This window comes from Anser cygnoides, chromosome 30 (genome assembly GCF_040182565.1).
Source record: "Anser cygnoides isolate HZ-2024a breed goose chromosome 30, Taihu_goose_T2T_genome, whole genome shotgun sequence".
Taxonomy (NCBI): Eukaryota; Metazoa; Chordata; class Aves; order Anseriformes; family Anatidae; genus Anser; species Anser cygnoides.
In genome coordinates, this window is record NC_089902.1 from 466,712 (window position 1) to 486,938 (window position 20,227).

The 20,227-nt window shown below is 51.6% G+C and overlaps 2 protein-coding genes across 2 annotated transcripts; both read right to left on the minus strand.

Annotated features, from left to right (window-relative positions):
• Positions 1-242: 242 nt before the first annotated feature.
• LOC136787568 (olfactory receptor 14C36-like) lies at positions 243-2,990 on the minus strand. Its single transcript, XM_066984880.1, has 2 exons — positions 2,855-2,990; positions 243-1,237 (listed from the first exon to the last, which is right to left on the minus strand). The coding sequence occupies exons 1-2, from the start codon at positions 2,988-2,990 to the stop codon at positions 243-245; spliced, it is 1,131 nt and encodes a 376-aa protein (XP_066840981.1).
• Positions 2,991-18,804: 15,814 nt separating this feature from the next.
• Positions 18,805-19,758, minus strand: LOC136787569 (olfactory receptor 14J1-like). The gene has a single exon (XM_066984881.1). The coding sequence runs from the start codon at positions 19,753-19,755 to the stop codon at positions 18,805-18,807; it is 951 nt and encodes a 316-aa protein (XP_066840982.1). The 5' UTR covers positions 19,756-19,758.
• Between the last annotated feature and the right edge of the window lie 469 nt (positions 19,759-20,227).

Consider the following 20,227-nt stretch of genomic DNA (forward strand, 5'->3'; position numbering starts at 1 on the left):
GTGAGCACTGAGCAACTTCACTTTTATTAAGAAGATGCCACAATGGAGGTCAGGTGTCATTTAGGAATAAACATGTTTACAGAAAACCTCTCAGTCAAACAGAGGGTTGGTCATCTGGAAAAGATGAATGAAAGCAAACATTTAACTGAAAACAGAATTGCAAACAATACTACACATAAAGGTCAAAAATTGTCTCAGATTAACTTGAAGAAACCTAGAAAAGTGAGACAGCCAAATCATTGTTAAGTAAATATTTCCACTAGAATCATTTTCTTCAGTATGGCTTTCAGGTCCTGGTTCCTCATGCTGTAGATGAGGGGGTTCAGTGCTGGAGGTACCACCACATATAAAACTGCCACCACCAGGTCCAGGGATGGGGAAGAAATGGAGGGGGGCTTCAGGTGTGCAAACATGATAGTGCTGATAAACAGGAAGACCACAGCCAGGTGAGGGAGGCACGTGGAAAAGGTTTTGTGCCGGCTCTGCTCAGAGGGCATCCTCAGCACAGCCCTGAAGATCTGCACATAGGACACCACAATGAAGACAAAACAGCCAAAGACTAAACAAACACTAAACACAAGTGCCCCAACTTCCCTGAGGTACGCATCTGAGCAGGAGAGCTTGAGGATCTGGGGGATTTCACAGAAGAACTGGTCCACAGCATTGCCTTGGCAGAGGGGCAGGGAAAATGTAGTGGCCGTGTGCAGGACAGCATTGAGAAAGCCACTGCCCCAGGCAGCTGCTGCCATCTGGGCACAAGTTCTGCTGCCCAGGACGCTCCCGTAGTGCAGGGGCTTACAGATGGCAACGTAGCGGTCGTAGGCCATGACGGTGAGAAGGGAATACTCTGCTCCAACCAAGAAGACAGCAAAGAAGACCTGTGCAGCACATCCTTGATAGGAGATGGCCCTGGTGTCCCAGAGGGAATTCGCCATGGCTTTGGGGAGAGTGGTGGAGATGGATCCCAGGTCGAGGAGGGCAAGGTTGAGGAGGAAGAAGTACATGGGGGTGTGGAGGCGGTGGTCACAGGCTACGGCGGTGAGGATGAGGCCGTTGCCCAGGAGGGCAGCCAGGTAGATGCCCAGGAAGAGCCCGAAGTGCAGGAGCTGCAGCTCCCGCGTGTCTGCGAATGCCAGCAGGAGGAACTCGCTCACAGAGCTGCTGTTGGCCATTAGCTGGCTCTGGGCATGGGGTCCTGCCCAAGGAGGAAAAGCGCAGTAAGATAGTACAGAATTACCTGATAATAACTAATTCTGTTTTGTCCTCTCAAGCAGACATCAGTCAGGTCCCTTTCATGAGTTTTAACTGACACTGACTGAGGGTGTCCCTGGAATAAGGGGACTTTGCTGTGGTCAATGTAGTAATCAGTCCTCACCTGTAATAATAAGGAAAGGGGAACATGTGGTAATCCCTGATTAAATTCACTCCTGATATCATGTGATTATCCATATTGCTCTTCCAAATTCACCCAACTGCATAGCAGGGCTGTGAGAATTTCTGTTTCTTTTTATATTTTCATTCCTTCTGCACTCTAAGTGAAATGTTGTCGATCCTCAGATACAAGGGACTGTCCCTTTAGTGCAGACTGCCCTTCCGAGGGGACAGCCAGTCTGTCAAAAAAGGATGGTGTCTTCTGCTGGCATGTCTATGAGCTGCAGGATAACTACATGTTCACCTGAAAAGAACCAGGACACTGCTGAATCAGGGCTCAATGTGCCCATCTCCAGACCCCTCACACTGTCCCGGTACTCCCCTTCCCCCAAGCACCCCGAGGGCTCACTCCATGTGCATGTGAAACCCCCATCCCCAGGCAGCCTGGGAACAAGAGCAGCAGCAGCACGGCCAGGTGGAGAAGCCAGGAGGAATGGCAGCGTCTACCTCATATTGGAGAAACAGAGAGATCTATCCTCTAAGATGTAATCCACCATGAGCTGTGTTGGCTTCAGAAAAACTCTTTGGAAATCCCATTTACATGTTCTGCTGCCAGAGCCTCACGGTGCCAAGAGCCTGCAGATCTGTCCTGCCACACGCTGCCCTCTGTTGCTGCGCTCCTCACTGCCTCCAAGCCCTCTCTCCTTCTCTCCTGTCCCCGTGCCAGCTGCGGTCAGAGCCCCCAGCCCTGCTGCGCTGTGCACAGGACCTGCTCCTGGGCAGAGCAGTCTCTCTGCACCAGGGCCCTCTTGCCACGAGCTCGCCTTGGGCCCAGGAGCCCGGCCCAGCTCAGCAGCACAGCACCCGACCATGGCATCGCTTGCTCTGTGTCATTGGGCTCCCTCGAGGTGTCCCCAAGGCCTCAGGGCTGACAGCTCCCGAAGGCAGCAGGGTCTCTGCTGGGCTGTGGTGTTTGAAGCAGACTGAAGGCATCACCGACTGCTCCTCTCTGAACAGGGGAGAGGCTGGTTTTAGAAGTGTGATTTGTGCTATTAGAGTGTGGTTGTCAAACGAGAAGAAATGATTCCCTCCCTTAACACCTATTCCCTTCCCACTTCAGGGCAGGACACTGCAGCCATGGCAGCCAGGGATCATTTTATCCCTCTGAACACCCTTCACCAGTTCTTTTAGGAACTGGGAAAGAAACATCTTGCTCCTTGGTGTCCTAACAAGAGAGGGGGGACCAGAATGCTCTAAAAGGGTTTCCATAAACGGAACGGGACAATAAGATAGCATTGGTTGAGTTTCAACTACTGTGAATGTGGCAGGTCTCCTACCCATACACAAATCTCTCCTTCCTCTTTCTCATGACCAGCACGGTGACTGGGATGTGGAACCCCCTCATCATTGTGCTGGTGGCTACAAGCAAGCACCTGCAGATGCCCCTGGCCTTCTTCCTTGGGGATTTGTCCAACTCACAGACCTTGTAGAGCTCCACCACCCTGCGCCAGATGCTGGCCAGCTTCCTGGCTGGGGACAGCACCCCCTTTGCTCACAGAGGTGGGAGCACTGTCAGCTGCACCTTCTGCATGACCGGAGTGCTTCCTGCTGGGGGCCATGTCCTACGGTCAGCCCTGGGCTGTACGCCATCCCTGTTCTCTGCAAGGCTTGTGAAGTGGACAATCTGACTCCAGAAGGCAGCTGTACCTGAACCAGGGGAATTTCTCTCATGTACAGTAATTATTTCTCCTCCTCCCAGCTACAGTGCTTTGGCCCCAGTGTTGTGGACACCTTCTGTGATTTTGCCCCATTACTGGAGCTTTCTTGCAGTACCATGGTGGTACTCAAAGTTTTTGCTTTCATAATCTACATTTTGGATCCAATCTTCCTCTTCCCTCCCATGCAGTTTTCAAGTGTGTGCATCCTGTGTTGGCAGGCCCAAGGCCTTATCCACCTGCTCTTCTGTCCTCATGAGTGTCACTGTTTCCTACGACACCATCATCACTGTGCGAAGCGCAGAACAGCCCTCCTCAGAGATCTTAATCAAGGCCTTTCCCAAACCTTCATCATCCTCCTGGTCAGTCCTCAGGTTGCTTAGAGGTGGTTTTGGAAGGATGAGAGAGGTGTTGGTGGAGCTGCAGACATCGTCATAAGACACATCTCAAAGACCTTGGAAAGGACAGATTGATCAAAGACGTTCCCCGAGACTTGGAAAAGGCAGATATTAAACCCATTTTCTACTAGAAGAGCAAGCAGAAGGATGATTACGTCTAACCAGCTTAATCCCAGCCTTAACCCTAGCCCTCAACCAAGAACTAAACTATAAGACTCAAAGCTTGCCCTTATCCTAAACCTTGAGCAGGATCCTTGAGCAGGACACCAATCCCTCCCTTAAAGCCCTTGCCATTCCCTTAACCTCGGAAGGTGACCTCTAATCCCTAATCTTTGTCCTGAACACCTAACCCCCAAAGCCCTCCACCATGCACACAGCACATCTCACATTCAACCCCACTCCTACCCCTAACTTCAGCTGTTTGTCCCCTTGTTGCAGGGCAGGGGTTGTGAGGTCCTGCAGCACTGGCATGGCATTGGAAGAGGCATGTGAGGTGACAGGTATGTGATCAGACTAGAGGCCACAAGGAGGAGCTGGCTGGGAATGCTGTGATGGGATCAGGTGTGCCTCAGGATCTGCAAGGCCTGCAGGAGGCACATGGCTGGGAAGGAGGCTGGGAGGTCACTTCTGTCTCTGGAGCTGACGGACCAGCAGCAGGAATGTGGCCCAGACAGGGACCGTAAAGGGCAGAGGCATGCACATGGCACTGAAGATGATGGCGAGGCACCTTCTGTTCTGGTCAGGTGAGAGACCACAGGAAGGCTGATGGGATGGGAGTCATGCTTGAGATATAGTTTGTGAGACCATCGAATCACAGAATGGCCCATGCTGGAAGGGACCTTAAAGATCATCTTGATCATCTGAAGTCGAAGTAGATGACATTGGTCAGTCTTCCCTTGTCGTCTGATGTGGTCACTCCATTGTAGAAAGCCACCAGATTGGTCCGGCACAACCTACCCTTTGGTGAAGCCATGCTGGCTGTCTCGGATCACCTCTTTCTCCTGCATGTGCCTGACATTGATTCCAGGAGGATCTTTTCCATGATCTTGCCAGACACAGAGGTGAGGTTCACCGTTCTGTAGTTCCTTGGGTCTTTCTTTCTACCCTTAATCAAAAGGGGAGTGATGTTTCCCTTTTCCCATTCACCAGGGACTTCACCCGACTGCCAGAACTCTTCAAATATGATGGAGAGAGGCTTGGCAACTACATCGGCCAGTTCCTTCAGGACCTGGGGTGCAAGTTATCATGCCCCATAGACTTGTACTCGTTAAGTTTCATCAGGTGGTTTCGAACCTGCTCTTCATTTACAGAAGGTGGGACTTTGCCCCCCCCCAGCCTCCATCTCTGGGTTCAGGGAAATGAAAGACTTGGGAAGCCTGACTGGCAGGGAAGACTGAGGAGAAGACGTTGTTGAGGCAAAGACGTTATTGAGTCCCTCAGCCTTCTCCATGTCTGTCATTACCAGTTCACCCTTCTCATCCATCAGAGGGGGTACACTCTCCTTGCCCTTTCTTTTCTGAGCAATGTATCTGTAGAATCTCTTCCTGTTATTCTTTGCTTCACTTGATAAGCTCAGTTCCATCCGTGCCTTGGCTTTCCTTATCCCATCCCTGTACATCCGAAACAAAACCATGCATGAGGGCATGGAAAAATGAACCCTGCACCATAGAAGCCATTCTGAAAGCAAAACTTGTAGGTAGGAAACACAGTTTTGTGGAGGTGCAGAGCTGATGGGCATGTTGAGCAGGATGATCCTAGTGACCTTTGTGCCCTTTCCCTCCTGACAACAATGCCACTTCCTTCTCAAGACTAGAGTAGCCAACAGAGGTGAGACAGATACTCTGGGATCAAGAATGTCATCAGAAAGCTGATCCCAATAAGATATGGGGAGGTCAGGAGCAGCCTGAACAAGAGTGATGTGAGATTTCAGGGTGGGAAGAAGAGCTTGGACAGCAGGAACTTATGATTTCATAGAGGTAAGAGGGGTCATGTAATGTAGACGCTGTAGATGTAATGTAGATGTAATGTAGATGCTGCTTTAACACTGACTTAACACTTTAACGCTTTAACACTGACACTGTATGGCCCTTACCTTACTTGAACCAGGAACTTTAATCTCTAAACCTAAATGCTACCACAACACTCTGAAAGGAATCCATTTTCGCTCTTCATCCCTTTCCTTTACACTAGCATTAAAATGCTCTATTTAACCCTGGACTTCTTGGGAGACCTAAAAAGCCCTAAAACACAGAGCTTCTCCATACCTTAACCGGACACCTGACACCACAAGCAGAATATCAAACACTCCTAATAAAACTTTCCTAAATCTCTAACACAAAATGTGAAAAATAGGTACCGAGGGGGCTAGAGAGAGGTCAGCTCTGCCTCAGGATCTCCTGCCCCAGCAGGAGGAATGGGACTGGGGCAGTGACTGGGAGGTCACTTCTGTCTCTGCAGCTGATAGGGCAGCAGCAGGAACGTGTCACGCAAAGGGACTGTGAGGTCCCTTGTGTCTGGAGGTGGCAGGTCAGCCTTGGCTTCTCCCTGGGATGTGCACTTTGGGGCTGACATCTGCCAGTGGCCCTGCTAGGCCAGCAGAAGGCCCCTGCTTGGCATGCTGCCTGTGGGATCCCCTCTGCCTCCATCCCCAGGAGGACCCAGACAGAAAGAAGGCCCGCAGAGGGGTTGTCCTGTCCCTTCTGCTTGAGGCCAGGACTGGACAGCAGGAGGCACAAGGCTTGGCTGTGTCTAGCCAAGAAGCTGCAAGGCCAGCAGCAGGCCCAGGCCTTGGGAGATGCTGCTGAGGTGACTTCTGTCTGCTTGGTTGAGAGGCCGCAAGGAGCCTGATGGGTTGGGAAGCCTACTTCAGGAGTGGTTTCCACCCTGATGGAGCTTTCTTTGGTAGTACGAAAGAGCAGGAGAGAAAAAGTGCCACAAAGTGCGCCTTGGAAGGGTGGCACTGGCCATGAGGAGGTAGAAATATCCAGGGGAACAACTGGTCTAGCTCCTAGAGCCTGAGGCAAAGGCAGCATTAAGTGCCTCAGCCTTTACCTCATCTCTTGTCACCAGGTTTCCTCCTCCATCCAATAACGGATGACGATTCTCCTTAACCCCCTTTTTAAAAAATCATCTCTATAAAGAGTTGCTTATTTTCTTTGACAGTGATATACGGATTGAGCTCTAGCAGGGCTTTGGCACTTCTAATTTTGACCTGCACAGCCCCATAAGATTCAGGACACAGCTGCAGACAAACTGACAGCATGCATGAGAAGGAAGCACAGAGGAGGTGGAACCTGGCAGCCTTCCATCCCCTGCCCTTCTGTGACTGTGTGCTGTTCATCCAAACAAAGTCTGTGCTGTTTTATCCAAACATTCCTGCAGCTCCTGATGCTGCTTGTCAGAGATAGCACAATCACACAAAGGTTGAACTGTCTGCCTGCAGATGTTAACAGCTGATAGAAGGCAGCATCTGTCCAGGGGAAACTTGAGAAACTGCAGGATTTTGCCTTCAAAAACATCTTGACATTTAAAAGAAGGAGAGCCCAGTCCTGCACGAGAGGAAGAGGAACCCCACACACCAGGGCAGTCTGGGACCCTGCTGAGTGAGCAGTGCCCAGGAGGAGGAGGGCCCGGGTACCACGAGTGGTCTCATATGAGCTACTCAGCTAAGACCCTGTATGACAGCTCATGGACAAGGATCTACAGCCAGCAGAGAAAGAGGTGCAGGTCTGGGAGATGGTAGGATACACTGGTCATCAGAGGAGCAAGGAAACAGGCAAGACTGAAAGTCCCAACGGGACCCAGGGCTTTGTGTCCATGGCTCTGGCTGTTGTCTCTGCCACTGAGGCCTAGGAGGAGACAGCTTATCGTGAAAGCACCAGGGCCTCATTGCCTCCTCGCCCCCACCCATGAACCAGGCAGGGCTCGTACCATTCTCCTGCACTTGGCCATGCACATCCCCATCTCCTCCTGCCCCACAAAGAGCCCTGAGCAGTGTGTGAAGGGAAAGGATCTCCTTTCCCAGGGGCTGGGGTTCAAGGCTTGGCCCTTGTGCTTGGTGAAACACATCCAGTTTTCCTACACATCAGGGTCACCTTCACAGTGCCTTTGTCTCCTTGTCCTCACTGCCTCCAATGCTCTGCTCTAACGAGCTCCAAGGGAGGTTGTGTCAGTGCTGGCCCTCAGGGGGACACTGCAGGAAACTTGCCTCTGACTTGGACTTGTTGAGAGATGTCTTCAATTGTCTCTCAGTGCCTGAGGTTCGTGGGCTCCTCCCCAAAGCCCCCCGAGGGGGGATTGCAATGCCTTGGGCTGGGCGTGTGGTGCTGAGCTGGGCCGGGCTCGTGGGACAGAGAGAGCTCGTGGCAAGAGGGCCCTGGTGCAGAGAGACAGCTGTGCCCAGGAGCAGCTCCTGTGCACAGCGCAGCAGGGCTGGGGGCTCTGATCACAGGTGGCACGGGGACAGGAGAGAAGGAGAGAGGGCTTGGAGGCAGTTGGCAGTGGGAGGATGCTGAGAGCTGCCTGCAGGAGAAATCTGCACAGCCCTTGACAAGGGAAGTCTCTGGCTGCAGGGCCATGCAGGTGGGGTTGCCAGTGGGGTCTTCTGCAGCTGGCACATCCGATGGCTGATAGCATCTCTCGGGATGGGTCTCTCTCTTTCTCGAGCAAAGTGTAGAAGAAGCTGTAGAGAATGGCATTTATAAGAGGAAATTTCGAAGGGAAGACAGAGGATTGGTTTATCTGAAGGGAAGAGATTTTTTGGACTCTGTGCTTTCAGATTCCTGCAGTGGAGGGGAATCTGAGTGAATCCGAGTACACATCTTGTGGGATGGGTCTGTGAGCATGGACAGGGAGGAGACGTGGGGACACAGAAGCGGCTCCCAGCAGGGACACGGGCAGGCAGCAGGGACATGGGCAGGCGGTGAGAGGGAGCTGCTGCCAGAAATGCTGTGCGAGGGAGGGCTCAGGCACCCCCCAGCCAGCCCCTGCAGGGCAGGCGCCTTCCCTGGGACACCCCCTGCTCTCCTCTGCCACCAGCACAGCCTCTGCCCTCAAGCCCCCGCCGTCCCCAGCAGGAGCTGCCTCCTCTGCAGGCAGAGCTGCAGCACAGGAGGGTGTGCTGAGTGTCCGTCTGTCCCTCCCTGGCCTTGCCTCCCCTGGCAGCAGCACGCTGCCATTCCTCCTGGCTTCTCCACCTGGCCGTGCTGCTGCTGCTCTTGTTCCCAGGCTGCCTGGGGATGGGGGTTTCACCTGCCCATGGAGTGAGCCCTCGGGGTGCCTGGGGGAAGGGGAGTACGGGGACAGGGTGAGGGGTCTGGAGATGGGCACTTGGAGCCTGGCTTCTTCTGCTCTCAGCAGTACCCAGGTTCTTCTCAGGAGAACCTCCTTAGTGCAATTGTCCTGTAGCTCAAAGAGATGTCAGCACAGCTGAGACCAGCACTGATGGACAGACTGGCTGTCATCTCTGTGGGACGCTCTGCACTAAAGGGACAGTCTCTTTGCCTCTGAGGATCCACAAGGTTTTACTTGGAGTGCAGCAGAACGCCCAGGATTTATGCCTTAGAATCACTCCTCAGGTGTGGTGGAGCAGCTAAAACCAAAAATAGAAAACAAATAATTAAATAACTAAATCTCCACACCCTGCTCTACAGTTGGGTGAACTGGGAGCAAAACTGGAGAAATCTCTTTGATATCAGCAGTAAAGTGAATCTGACACTACCCCATGTTCCTACCATGTTTCTACCATGTTACTACCATGCTACTACCTCTGGCTGTAGTGCAGGACTGATTCTTCCATTGCCCACAGATGAGTCCCCTGTTCCCAGAGACACTCTCAGGCAGAATCAATGACAGAGACCTTCAAAATATCTGCCTGGAAATGGGCAATTTTGGGTGATTTTAAGTGAGAAAATGGAAAGAGTTTTCCTCTGATATGCCTGTGGTACATTATCACTGCCTTTGTCCTCCTTGTACAGGACCTGATGACCAGAATTAGCAGATGTCCAACAGCAGCTCCATCAGTGAGTTCCTCCTGCTGGCATTCGCAGACACGCGGGAGCTGCAGCTCCTGCACTTCGGGCTCTTCCTGGGCATCTACCTGGCTGCCCTCCTGAGCAACGGCCTCATCCTCACCGCCGTAGCCTGCGACCACCGCCTCCACACCCCCATGGACTTCTTCCTCCTCAACCTCGCCCTCCTCGACCTGGGCTGCATCTCCACCACTCTCCCCAAAGCCATGGCCAATGCCCTCTGGAACACCAGGGCCATCTCCTATCAAGGGTGTGCTGCACAGGTCTTTTTCTTTCTCTTCTTTATATCAGCAGAATATTATACTCTTACTGTTATGTCCTACGACCGCTACGTGGCCATCTGCAAGCCCCTCCACTACGGGAGCCTCATGGGCAGCAGAGCTTGTGCCCAGATGGCAGCAGCTGCCTGGGGCAGTGGCTTTCTCAATGCTGTCCTGCACACGGCCACTACATTTTCCCTGCCCCTCTGCCAAGGCAATGCTGTGGCCCAGTTCTTCTGTGAAATCCCCCAGATCCTCAAGCTCTCCTGCTCAGATGCCTACCTCAGGGAAGTTGGAGCACTTGTGTTTAGTGTTTCTTTAGGATGTGGTTGTTTTCTTTTCATTGTGTTGTCCTATGTGCAGATCTTCAGGGCTGTGCTGAGGATGCCCTCTGAGCAGGGCCGGCACAAAGCCTTTTCCACGTGCCTCCCTCACCTGGCCGTGGTCTCCCTGTTTGTCAGCACTGTCCTGTTTGCTTACCTGAAGCCCCCCTCCATCTCTTCCCCACCCAGGGACCTGGTGGTGGCAGTTCTGTAATCAGTGGTGCCTCCAGCACTGAACCCCCTCATCTACAGCATGAGGAACCAGGAGCTCAAAGATGAAGTGAGGAAACTATTTCTATACATGCTTCTTCATCATCAAGAATGACTTCATTATTGAGATTATTATCATATCATTTTTGTCATTATACTTATTATCAAAAAGTAATATTAGAAATAATCCTAACAGGACTACCTGGTTATTTGGGAAACTGAGAGAATGATTTCCTTAAGTATATTTTTATTAATATTTTAGCAACATTTTATATTGATAGAAATAATGTTATTCTTATCCTTCTGCGTAACAAGTTTTAAAAATATTTTTAACCAATCATGGAATCGCGGAATCACAGAATGGCCTGGGCTGGAAAGGACCTCAAAGATCATCTGGTTCCAACCCCCATAAAACGGGCAGTGACACCTCCCAGTAGAACATGGTTGCTCAGGACTTCATCTAACTTGCTCTTGAAGACCTGCAGGGATGGGGCATCCAATACCTCTGTGGAAAACCTGTTCCAGTGCCTCACTATCCTGAGTGAAAACTTTCCTGGTAACCTCTAATAGGAATTTCCCCTTTCTTTTAATTTAAAACCATTTCCCCTTGTCCTGTCATTATCTACCTGAGTAAAGAGTCCTTCTCCATCCACTTTATAAGACCACTTTAAGTATTGAAAATCTGCAATGACATCACCCCAGAGCCTTCTCTTCTCCAGGCTGAACAGCCCCAGCTCTCTCAGCCTTTCTTCATAGGAGAGGTGCTCCAGCCCCTTGATCATCTTTGTGGCCTCCCTTTGGACCCACTCTAACAGCCCAGATCCTTCTTGTGCTGGGGGCTCCAGACCTGGATGCAGGACTCCAAGTGGGGCCTCACAAGGGCAGAGCAGAGGGGGACAGTCTCCTGCCTCCACCTGCTGCCCACTCCTCTCTTGATGCAGCCCAGGATGCAGTTGGCCTTCTGGGCTACAGCCACGCACTGCTGGCTCATGTTGAGCATTTCATGCAGCAGAACCCCCAAGTCCTTCTCTGCAGGACTACTCTCAATGAGTTCTTCTCCCAGCCTATCCCCATGTCTGGGATTTCCCCGGCCCACGTGCAGCACCTTGCACTTGGACTTGTTGACCCTCCTTAGGTTCACATGGGCCGACTTCTCAAATCTGTCCAGGACCCTTTGGATGGCATCCCTTCCTCTGTTGCAATAAACTACACCACTCAGCTTGGTGTCATCTGCACACTTGCTGAGGGTGCGCTCTACCCCCACTGTCCCTGTCATTGATAAAGTTATTAAACAGTACTGGTCCCAGGATAGACCCCTGAGGGATGCCACTCATCACCAGCCTCCACTTGGACATAGAGCCACTGACCATCACTCTCTAGGTGTGACCTTCAAGACAACTCCCTATCCACTCAATGGTGCACCCATCAAATGCGTATCTCTACAATTTGGAGACCAGGATATCATGGCTGACTGTGACAACACAATTCCAAGTAGATGACATCGGTCGGTCTTCCCTTGTTGTCTGATGTGGTCACTCCATTGTAGAAAGCCACCAGATTGGGCCAACATGATTTACCCTTTGGTGAAGCCATGCTGGCTGTCTCTGATCACCTCTTTCTCTTGCATGTGCCTTGACATTGATTCCAGGAGGATCTTTTCCATGATCTTGCCAGGCACAGAGGTGAGGCTCACCATTCTGTAGATCCCTGGGTCCTCCTTTCTACCCTGAATCAAAAGGGGAGTGATGTTTCCCTTTTCCCAGTCACTAGGGACTTCACCCGACATCCAGGACTCTTCAAATATGATGAGAGAGTCTTGGCAACTACATCAGACAGTTCCCTCAGGACCTGGGGTGCAAATCATCAGGCCCCATAGGCATGTATGTTTTGAGTTTCATCAGGTGGCCTCAAGCCTGCTCTTCACTTCCAGCAGGTGGGACTTTGACCCCCAGCCTCCATCTCTGGGTTCAGGGAAATGAAAGACTTGGGAAGCCTGACTGGCAGTGAAGACTGAGGAGAGATGTTGTTGAGTCCCTCAGCCTTCTCCATGTCTGTCATTACGAGTTCACCCTTCTCATCCATCAGAGGGGGTACACTCTCCTTGGCCTTTCTATTCTGAGCCATGTATCTGTAGAATCTCTTCCTGTTATTCTTTGCATCCCGTCCCAAGCTCAGTTCCATCCGTGCCTTGGCTTTCCTTATCCCATCCCTGCACATCCTTAACAAAACCATGCGTGAGGGCCTGGAAAAAGGAACCCTGGACCATAGAAGTCATTCTGGAAACAAAACTTAAAAAATTTAAACTTAATTCCTAAAGCTAAATATTACTCCACACAATGACAGCAATCTACTACCCTAATGCTTCTCAAAGAAACTCTTGAAGCCAAAATTCTTTCCCTTACACTTACACTTTTCCTTACCTTGATCCCTCCCCTTAACACTAGATTTAAATGCTTTATTTGACCCTAGACTTCTTGGCAGACCTAAACAAAATCCTAAATCACAAAGCATGGTCACACCCTAACCACAGACCTTGACACCGTAAGCAGAACACCAAACCTGCCCATGAAATAACTGATTAAATTGTAACCCAGAAAAGTGAGCCCAGGTCCCTAATCAAAACCTGAACACGGAACAGAGAAAGAACTTGTTCCTGTGCATTAACCCCCCCACCTTCAGACACTTTTTAACCCTTAACTTTAGGTGCTTGGCCCCTTGGGGCAGGGCAGGATCCTCGACGTTGCTGTGCAGTCCCATGGCATTCAGAGATGGATGTGAGGGGCCATGGATCTGATCAGCTTGTGGGCCACAAGGAGGAGATGGGTGGGAATGCTCTGATGAGCTCAGCTCTGCCTCAGGATCTCCTGCCCCAGCAGGACGAATGTGACTGGGGCAGTGACTGGGAGGTCACTTCTGTCTCTGCAGCTGATAGCTGATTTGTCACGCAAAGGGACTGTGAGGTCCCTTGTGTCTGCAGGTGGCAGGTCAGCCTTGGCTTCTCCCTGGGATCTGCACTTTGGGGCTGACATCTGCCAGTGGCCCTGCTAGGCCAGCAGAAGGCCCCTGCTTGGCATGCTGCCTGTGGGATCCCCTCTGCCTCCATCCCCAGGATGACCCAGACAGAAAGAAGGCCTGCACAGGGGTTGACCTGTCCCTTCTGCTTGAAGCCAGCACTGGACAGCAGGAGGCACAAGGCTTGGCAGCGCCTAGCCAAGAAGCTGCAAGGCCAGCAGCAGGCCCCTGGCTTGGAAGATGCTGGTGAGTATCTATGATCAGACCCTAGCTTTGTGTTTCAAGGAACAGCTGGTGAGGGTTGATGAAACATGGGTGAAATGATGGAAATGCCGGGATGAGATCAAGGTGGTGAACAGAGATGGGTGTCTGCAGACTTCAAGGAAATAGGATAAAGTGTGGAACAGCATAGGAAAGGCTGCAGAGGAAAAGGCAGAGGGTGCTGGCAGGAATGGAATGCCCCAACAGCCCTGACCTTTTTGTCCCTTCTGCTAGAGCTTCTGACGAGACGAGACAGAGTCATTGCAATTGAGCCTCTTTGCTTCCTTGATACCCTGTGCAGGGTGTGCAAGAAGAACTAATGAAGTTCTTCTCGTGGCATCACACTGCCCACCACATCATACAGACCCCAAGAAGAGCCCTGAGCCAGACGGGGGGGTGCAGGATCTCCCCTCCCAGTGTCTGGGCTCAGGCCTTGGCCCTTCTGCTTCACCAAAACCAACCAAGACTTTTCTCAGCACAGCGCTTTGCCTGTCTGCAATCATGGCCTCCAATGATCTGCCCTAACAAGTCCCTGGGGAGGCTTTGTTAGGAACAGCCATCAGTGGGTCCCTTTAATACTCCAAGTCACTTCAACTTTTCCTTCTGACTTTACCTTCTCAAGCGGTTACATCATTCTCCTCTCAGTACCTGAGCTTCATCGTCTGAGCATCAAAATACACCATGGAAATCATTAAAATGCAGAACGTCCTAAGCAGACATATCTCTCCCATAATTTTCTTCAAGTCTTGTTCAGCTAATTGGAGAGCTTTCATAGTGTAGTTAAGGAGGAAGATTTCAAGAAGCACCTGAAAAAAATCTTTTCTCTTTTTAAAGGATGCCTTTAGTTGAATTTCGTTTTGGAGCATTATTCTCCAACTGATATTGATCCAGGGTGTCTCCTTTGGAGACCTGCATAGGGAGGAAAAGCAGACTCTTGAGCTCTGACACTGCATGGAGAACCTTGCTGCTCACCATCCCAGCCCTGACATTTCTCTCTTTGGCAATGTGGCACTTGCTTCTCATTTCCTTACACCAGACTTCACTCAAGGCTGCAGCTGGATGTTACAGCCCTTTTGCACTAGCTGCTGCCTGCTTTCCTAAGACACTTGGCTGCACACAGGTACAGAAGGGTTTTTCCTATTTCCAAACAAAGAACATGAAAAAAATGTAGAAATTTTCAGTAAATAAATAAATAAATATTTTTAAAAATGACTGTACAAGAAGTATTTTATACTGATAGGTAGGAAACTATAAACAATAGTCTTAGTATTCATCCATACCATATGAATTCAATGATAAATGATGAGGTTCTTGCTAAGGAAAAAAATTATATACTGCTGATAGATGGGCAAGCTGGGCTGCTTCTACCTGAAGCCCAAAGCAGCAACTGGATCGGTGAGAGCGGTCTGCATGATCAAAGACTAAGGGGAGGGCAAACCAGAAGAATGGGAAGTGCATAAGTCCAGAGAGGCAGATGGAAAAGAGACATTCAACATGGACTGTTTAATCAAGACAGGTGGATGTACCTGGAACGATGAGGGAGCACACCATGATAGACAAAGCGAAGACAATGCAAGTACAGGTGAACACCAGTATTTCTTTTTATGTGATGAATATACATCCTGAAAATGCCTATTTCTTCATGAGAGAAACTACACTGTGTGACATTTTACGGAAGGGATTGAATCATTTGAGGTAATGAGTAGTTGCTTTATGACTTAGGTACTGAAGAAAATACTGGGTACTGAGGCAGAGCTTTGCTGTCTGACCATAAGCAACCAGTGCCAAGGTCTTCAGAGTAGTTTACTCACATTTGAAATATTTCCTTGAAATCCCATTTCCTGGTTCTGCTTTCAATGAAATCATTAAGCCTCCAGAGGCTCTGGTGCATTTAGAGTAATTCCCTGGAATGGAAGCTGTCTGAAAGGACCTGCAGGAGACCAGAGCCCGTTGGTGGATAAGGTGGGGACAGGTGATGTTTCCCAGGCACCTCCACTGCCAGCAGTGCTCTTTCTCCTTGAAACTGCAGCCCAGCCCAGCACAGGAAACCCCTTCAAGGCAAATTCCTTCTTCAGTCGTTTCTTGGGATAGACCTAAATTTGAAATGGCCGTTGGGATCCGAAGACACTCTCCCTCCTTCCTAGTAGACACCTAAACGTTCATTTACCGTACTAGGTCACCTGTGTGTTATAAATGACTGAGTCCCAAATAGGATAACAATCAAAGTTTACAATTTATTAAAGGAATAGAGGCAAGCAAACAGCGCTGGGTGCACCGGGAGTCTCTGCTCCACCAGGACGCACACCTGTTACGTAAGGCGGCTGTTTTTTATGCTCCTAGGCTAATACATATTCATTACTACTTCTAGAAGAGGCAGGGTTATTATAATTGGTTTCCCGAATCCAAAGTCCTCCCAGGTGCGCCTGCTTATCAGTTTCTGTTAGTCTCTTGGGGGCTGCTCGGACGGGGAGGCTCATATTCTTCCTCCTTATCTAGTGGTCTCTTGGCCAGTTGTCAGAAGTTACTGAACGTCCGTGCAGAGTCAGCAGTTTTTCTCTGAAGAAATCCCTTTCTTCTCTTATCACCTAAACTCAGGCCTCAATGTTAACCCTTCAAATCCCTTAGTGGCACGAATTGCTGGACCATTCCTTACATGTGGAAAACTCAGGCTGAAAGACTCAAGAGCAGGACACTTCAAATGGCTGAGAAGGAACCCATCAGCTTGCCCCACTTTGGGGAATCATCCCCTTCCAACTAGGGATATGAAAGTGAAAAATGTGAAATGACCCGTCAGGTCAATGCGCAGAGTAAGGGAAAGTCACACATATTGTGCTGGAGTGTCAGAAGGCAAAAAGCACTGCACTGTGCCTCAGAGTAATCAAGGAGACCTAATCCAGTTCATCTGTGAGATAAAGCAGAGTGAAGGACGTTGGGTTGTGTCCTAACATGAAGAAGGATGTACATCACTGGTGAAGGAGCTGTCTTTTTGTGCCATCACCAATGCAAATTACACAAGAACTACATCGAATAAAGGTAACTTGTCCCACCCTGGCCCTGTCACACCATGGGTTAGTGGAGAGACCTTTTCCGGTTTCAGCCTCTTCTTCAGAGAGGCTTTGCCCTCTCCCTGCGCACCATGGGGCAGAGCCAGGCCCTGGACGCTGCGTGAGCGCCGTGCAGGTCGTGGCAGGCTGCGGTGAGGGGACGAATGCCCTGGGCCCCCTTCCTGCTCTGCCCAGGCCAGCAAGGGCCCCGAGCGGCCTCGTGTCCCCTGCCCCTGCAGCTCTGGGCTCCCTTCCCCAGCCCTGGCTCTGCAGCACCAAGCCCTGCTGGGAGCCCTCCCCTGCATGCTGCCACCGCTCCCTGACGCTGCTGGTGCCCTCTGCCGGGCACTGCCCAGCCCAGCCCAGCCCCTGCCCACCTCTCCCCACCTCCCGGACCTCTCCCCAGCCCAGCAGCCCAGGCTGGGCTGGCCCCAGGCCAGTGCCCACCGCAGGCTGCTGCAGGGCTCTGGGCACGGCCAGCACAGCCCCAGCCCCTCGCAAGGCACCGCAGCTGCTGGCACAAAGGCGGCTCTGGGCCTCCCCAGCAGCCCCCGCGCTGGGGCCAGCCACGGCTCAGGAGATGGAGGGCCGTGAAGCTGCAGGAGCCCTGCTCTCCTGCCTGGGACATCCCCAGCACAGAGTGCCTGTGCCCCGCAGGGCCAGCCCCGCTCCCCAGGCCAGCATAAGAGGCCTGGCCCACGCACCAAGCAGCCTGCCCCGTTCAGGTGTCTGCACAAAGAGCTTTCCCTTTCTCCTTTACCCATCTGTGCAGGCCCAGAAATGCTGCCCTGCTCTTCCCCAGGGCCATCCCTGCTCCCGGAGAGCCTTGCTCAGGGCAGTGTGTCCGTGCTGGCCTGGCCAGCCATTGGTGCTTCCCTCCCCGTGCTCCCCACAGAGCCCCGAGCTTGTCTTCAGAGCCAGGGGTCTGTGTTGCCCTGGGACCCCCAGGGGATTCCCCAATATCCGTGCTGCTCAGGGTGGGCAGCAGACCCAAGTCAGTGGGGCTCTCTGCTGCTGAGCCCCTTTCCATCTGCCCTGGTGTCTCAGTAGCAGAGGGCAGTGCTTTGCAGGGCCCTAGGGGGTCTCTAAGAGCTGAACGGGCAGGCAAGTGCTGTACTAGATCCAGCTCATGAGCTTTCAAAGAAGCTGTCCTGAACCACGGTTGACTCTTGGGTAACTTTGCCTGCTGGCTCCTCACAACCCCTGCGGGCATGGCAGAGCCCTCCTTAAACCATCGGCTCCTCATGTTCAGCTTTTCGTTGTAACGAAACGCTCTAACTTGTATCATCAGTCATTAGATGAGGAACTCACTGCCAACCCATGCTTGCACACTGTCCCTGGAGATCAACTGACATCTCTTGGCACATCCACATTCCTCTCCAAGATGCCATTTCCCATCAGCCCCAGCACAAGTGGGACAGTCCCAAGCAGATAATTCAAGGGCCAGTTGTTGTTTGCTGGGCCATAGGCAAGAAAGAAGGCAGCTCCCGGTCCAGCCCTTGGTCCTTCACTGATCACGCTGGGGTTCTGATCCATTGTGAGGCCCAGAAAAGCAAGAGGTCTGTTCAGGAAGCAGCTCCTTGGGTGGATTCCTGAAACTGGGTTTGCAAGAGGCGTGCAGAGATATTGAAGAGATGCCAATGTAGGGATAACAGGACTGTCACCAACATGCATGAGATCTCAGAGCTTATCCAAATACAAGAAGCACAATGTGGAAGCCAGAAGAGAGCAGCAGTGGAAAGGCCACGTCCTGCTGCTGGCCATGGCCATGGTTCTAGGGAAGCAGCAGCCCCGACCCGAAGGCAGCAGAGAGGCAGAGCCCAGCGGGCAGTGAGGGGCAGCCGCGAGGGCCAGCGGGGCTGCTCCTCCCTGTGGCAGCTGGGCTCTGGGCCCTGAGCCCCTCCTGCGTGCTGGGGCTGCTCCCCCAGCTCCAGAAAAGATGGGAAGGGATGGAAGCTGGGACCAATGAATTTCTGCTCAGCTCTTTTTTGTCTTTATCTAAACGGGAAGCCCACTTCCATAAGTACATGAGATACTTGGTTCAAAACTAAAATACAATGATAAACACATAGGATAGTAAGTAGATCATTTCTGAATGAAAATCACAAGGTTCAGAAAATAGTATAAAAGTGAAGTAAGACTCTTCCAACATATTAAGAAAAAAGAAAAAATAGTGTCCTGTTAGGACTTTGCCCCGATTCTTAATGATGAATAAATGTATCCAAAGAGTTTCCTCAATGCATCCTTGAGCTCCTTGTTTCTCATGCTGTAGATGAGGGGATTCATGGCAGCAGGAACCACAGAGTACAGAACTGCCACAACCAGGTCCAGGGATGGGGAGGAGATGGAGGGGGGCTTCAGGTAGGCAAACATGCCAGTACTGATAAATAGGGAGACCACGGCCAGGTGAGGGAGGCACGTGGAAAAGGCTTTGTGCCGGCCCTGCTCAGAGGGGATCTTCAGGACAGCCCTGAAAATCTGCACATAGGACAGCACAATGAAAACAAAGCAACCAAATGCTAAACAGACACTAAATACAATAAACCCAACCTCCCTGAGGAATGACACTGAGCAGGAGAGCTTGAGGATTTGAGGAAGCTCACAGAAGAACTGATCAAGCTCATTGCCTTGGCAGAGGGGCAGGGAAAATGTAGTGGCTGTGTGCAGGACAGCACTGAGAAAGCCACTGCCCCAGGCAGCTGCTGCCATCTGGGCACAAGCTCTGCTGCCCACGAGGCTCCCGTAGTGCAGGGGCTTGCAGATGGCAGCGTAGCAGTCGTAGGACATGAGAGTAAGAACAGAGTATTCTGCTGCTATAAAGAAGAGAAAGAAAAAGACCTGTGCGGCACACCCTTGATAGGAGATGGCCCTGGTGTCCCAGAGGGCATTGGCCATGGCTTTGGGCAGAGTGGTGGAGATGCAGCCCAGGTCAAGGAGGGCGAGGTTGAGGAGGAAGAAGTACATGGGGGTGTGGAGGCGGTGGTCACAGGCTACGGTGGTGAGGATGAGGCCGTTGCCCAGGAGGGCAGCCAGGTAGATGCCCAGGAAGAGCCCGAAGTGCAGGAGCTGCAGCTCCCGCGTGTCTGCGAATGCCAGCAGGAGGAACTCGCTCACAGAGCTGCTGTTGGCCATTTCCTGAGTCTGGACGCAGTGGTCTGTTGAAGAGGATAAAGCAGAAAAAAGTTAGAACAGACTTCTCTGAGGAAAACCTGTTGCAGTCTTAGAGCACCCCTAGCAAGAGGCTCTCTCTTTGCAGGAGAACCTTTCTGCAGCTCTCCTGCTTGAGCTGCGGCTGGTGCTGGCTCAGAGTGGCACTGGGAGCAGGGGCTGCTGTGGGCTCCAGAGGAGTCCTTCCTGCTGTGCAGCAAGAGGGAAGCAGGAACATGGGGGAAACTCAACTCCATTTGACTTGTCGGTTGTTGCAAACAAGTCATCTGAACGCAGAGCTGAGCTGTAGGGATTTTGTTTGCTTCGTTTTGTTCCAGTAGCCCCCGTAATGCTTAGGATAGGTATTGGATGGTTGAATGCCCTCACATTTCCTGGACACTCCTGCTGAGATTTTATGGGAGTGTCCATTAGTGAAGACCGAGAAGAGCCCCTCTCT

Bases quoted from the DNA above. Each gene is read 5' to 3' on its own strand.
- LOC136787568 (XM_066984880.1), bottom strand. From the start codon at position 2,990: ATGGCCCCCAGCAGGAAGCACTCCGGTCATGCAGAAGGTGCAGCTGAC. The intron at 1,238-2,854 runs GTCTGTGAGTTG...AGTTATTATCAG, and splicing joins GGGTGGTGGAGCTCTACAAG to GTAATTCTGTACTATCTTAC.
- LOC136787569 (XM_066984881.1), bottom strand. From the start codon at position 19,755: ATGGCCAACAGCAGCTCTGTGAGCGAGTTCCTCCTGCTGGCATTCGCA.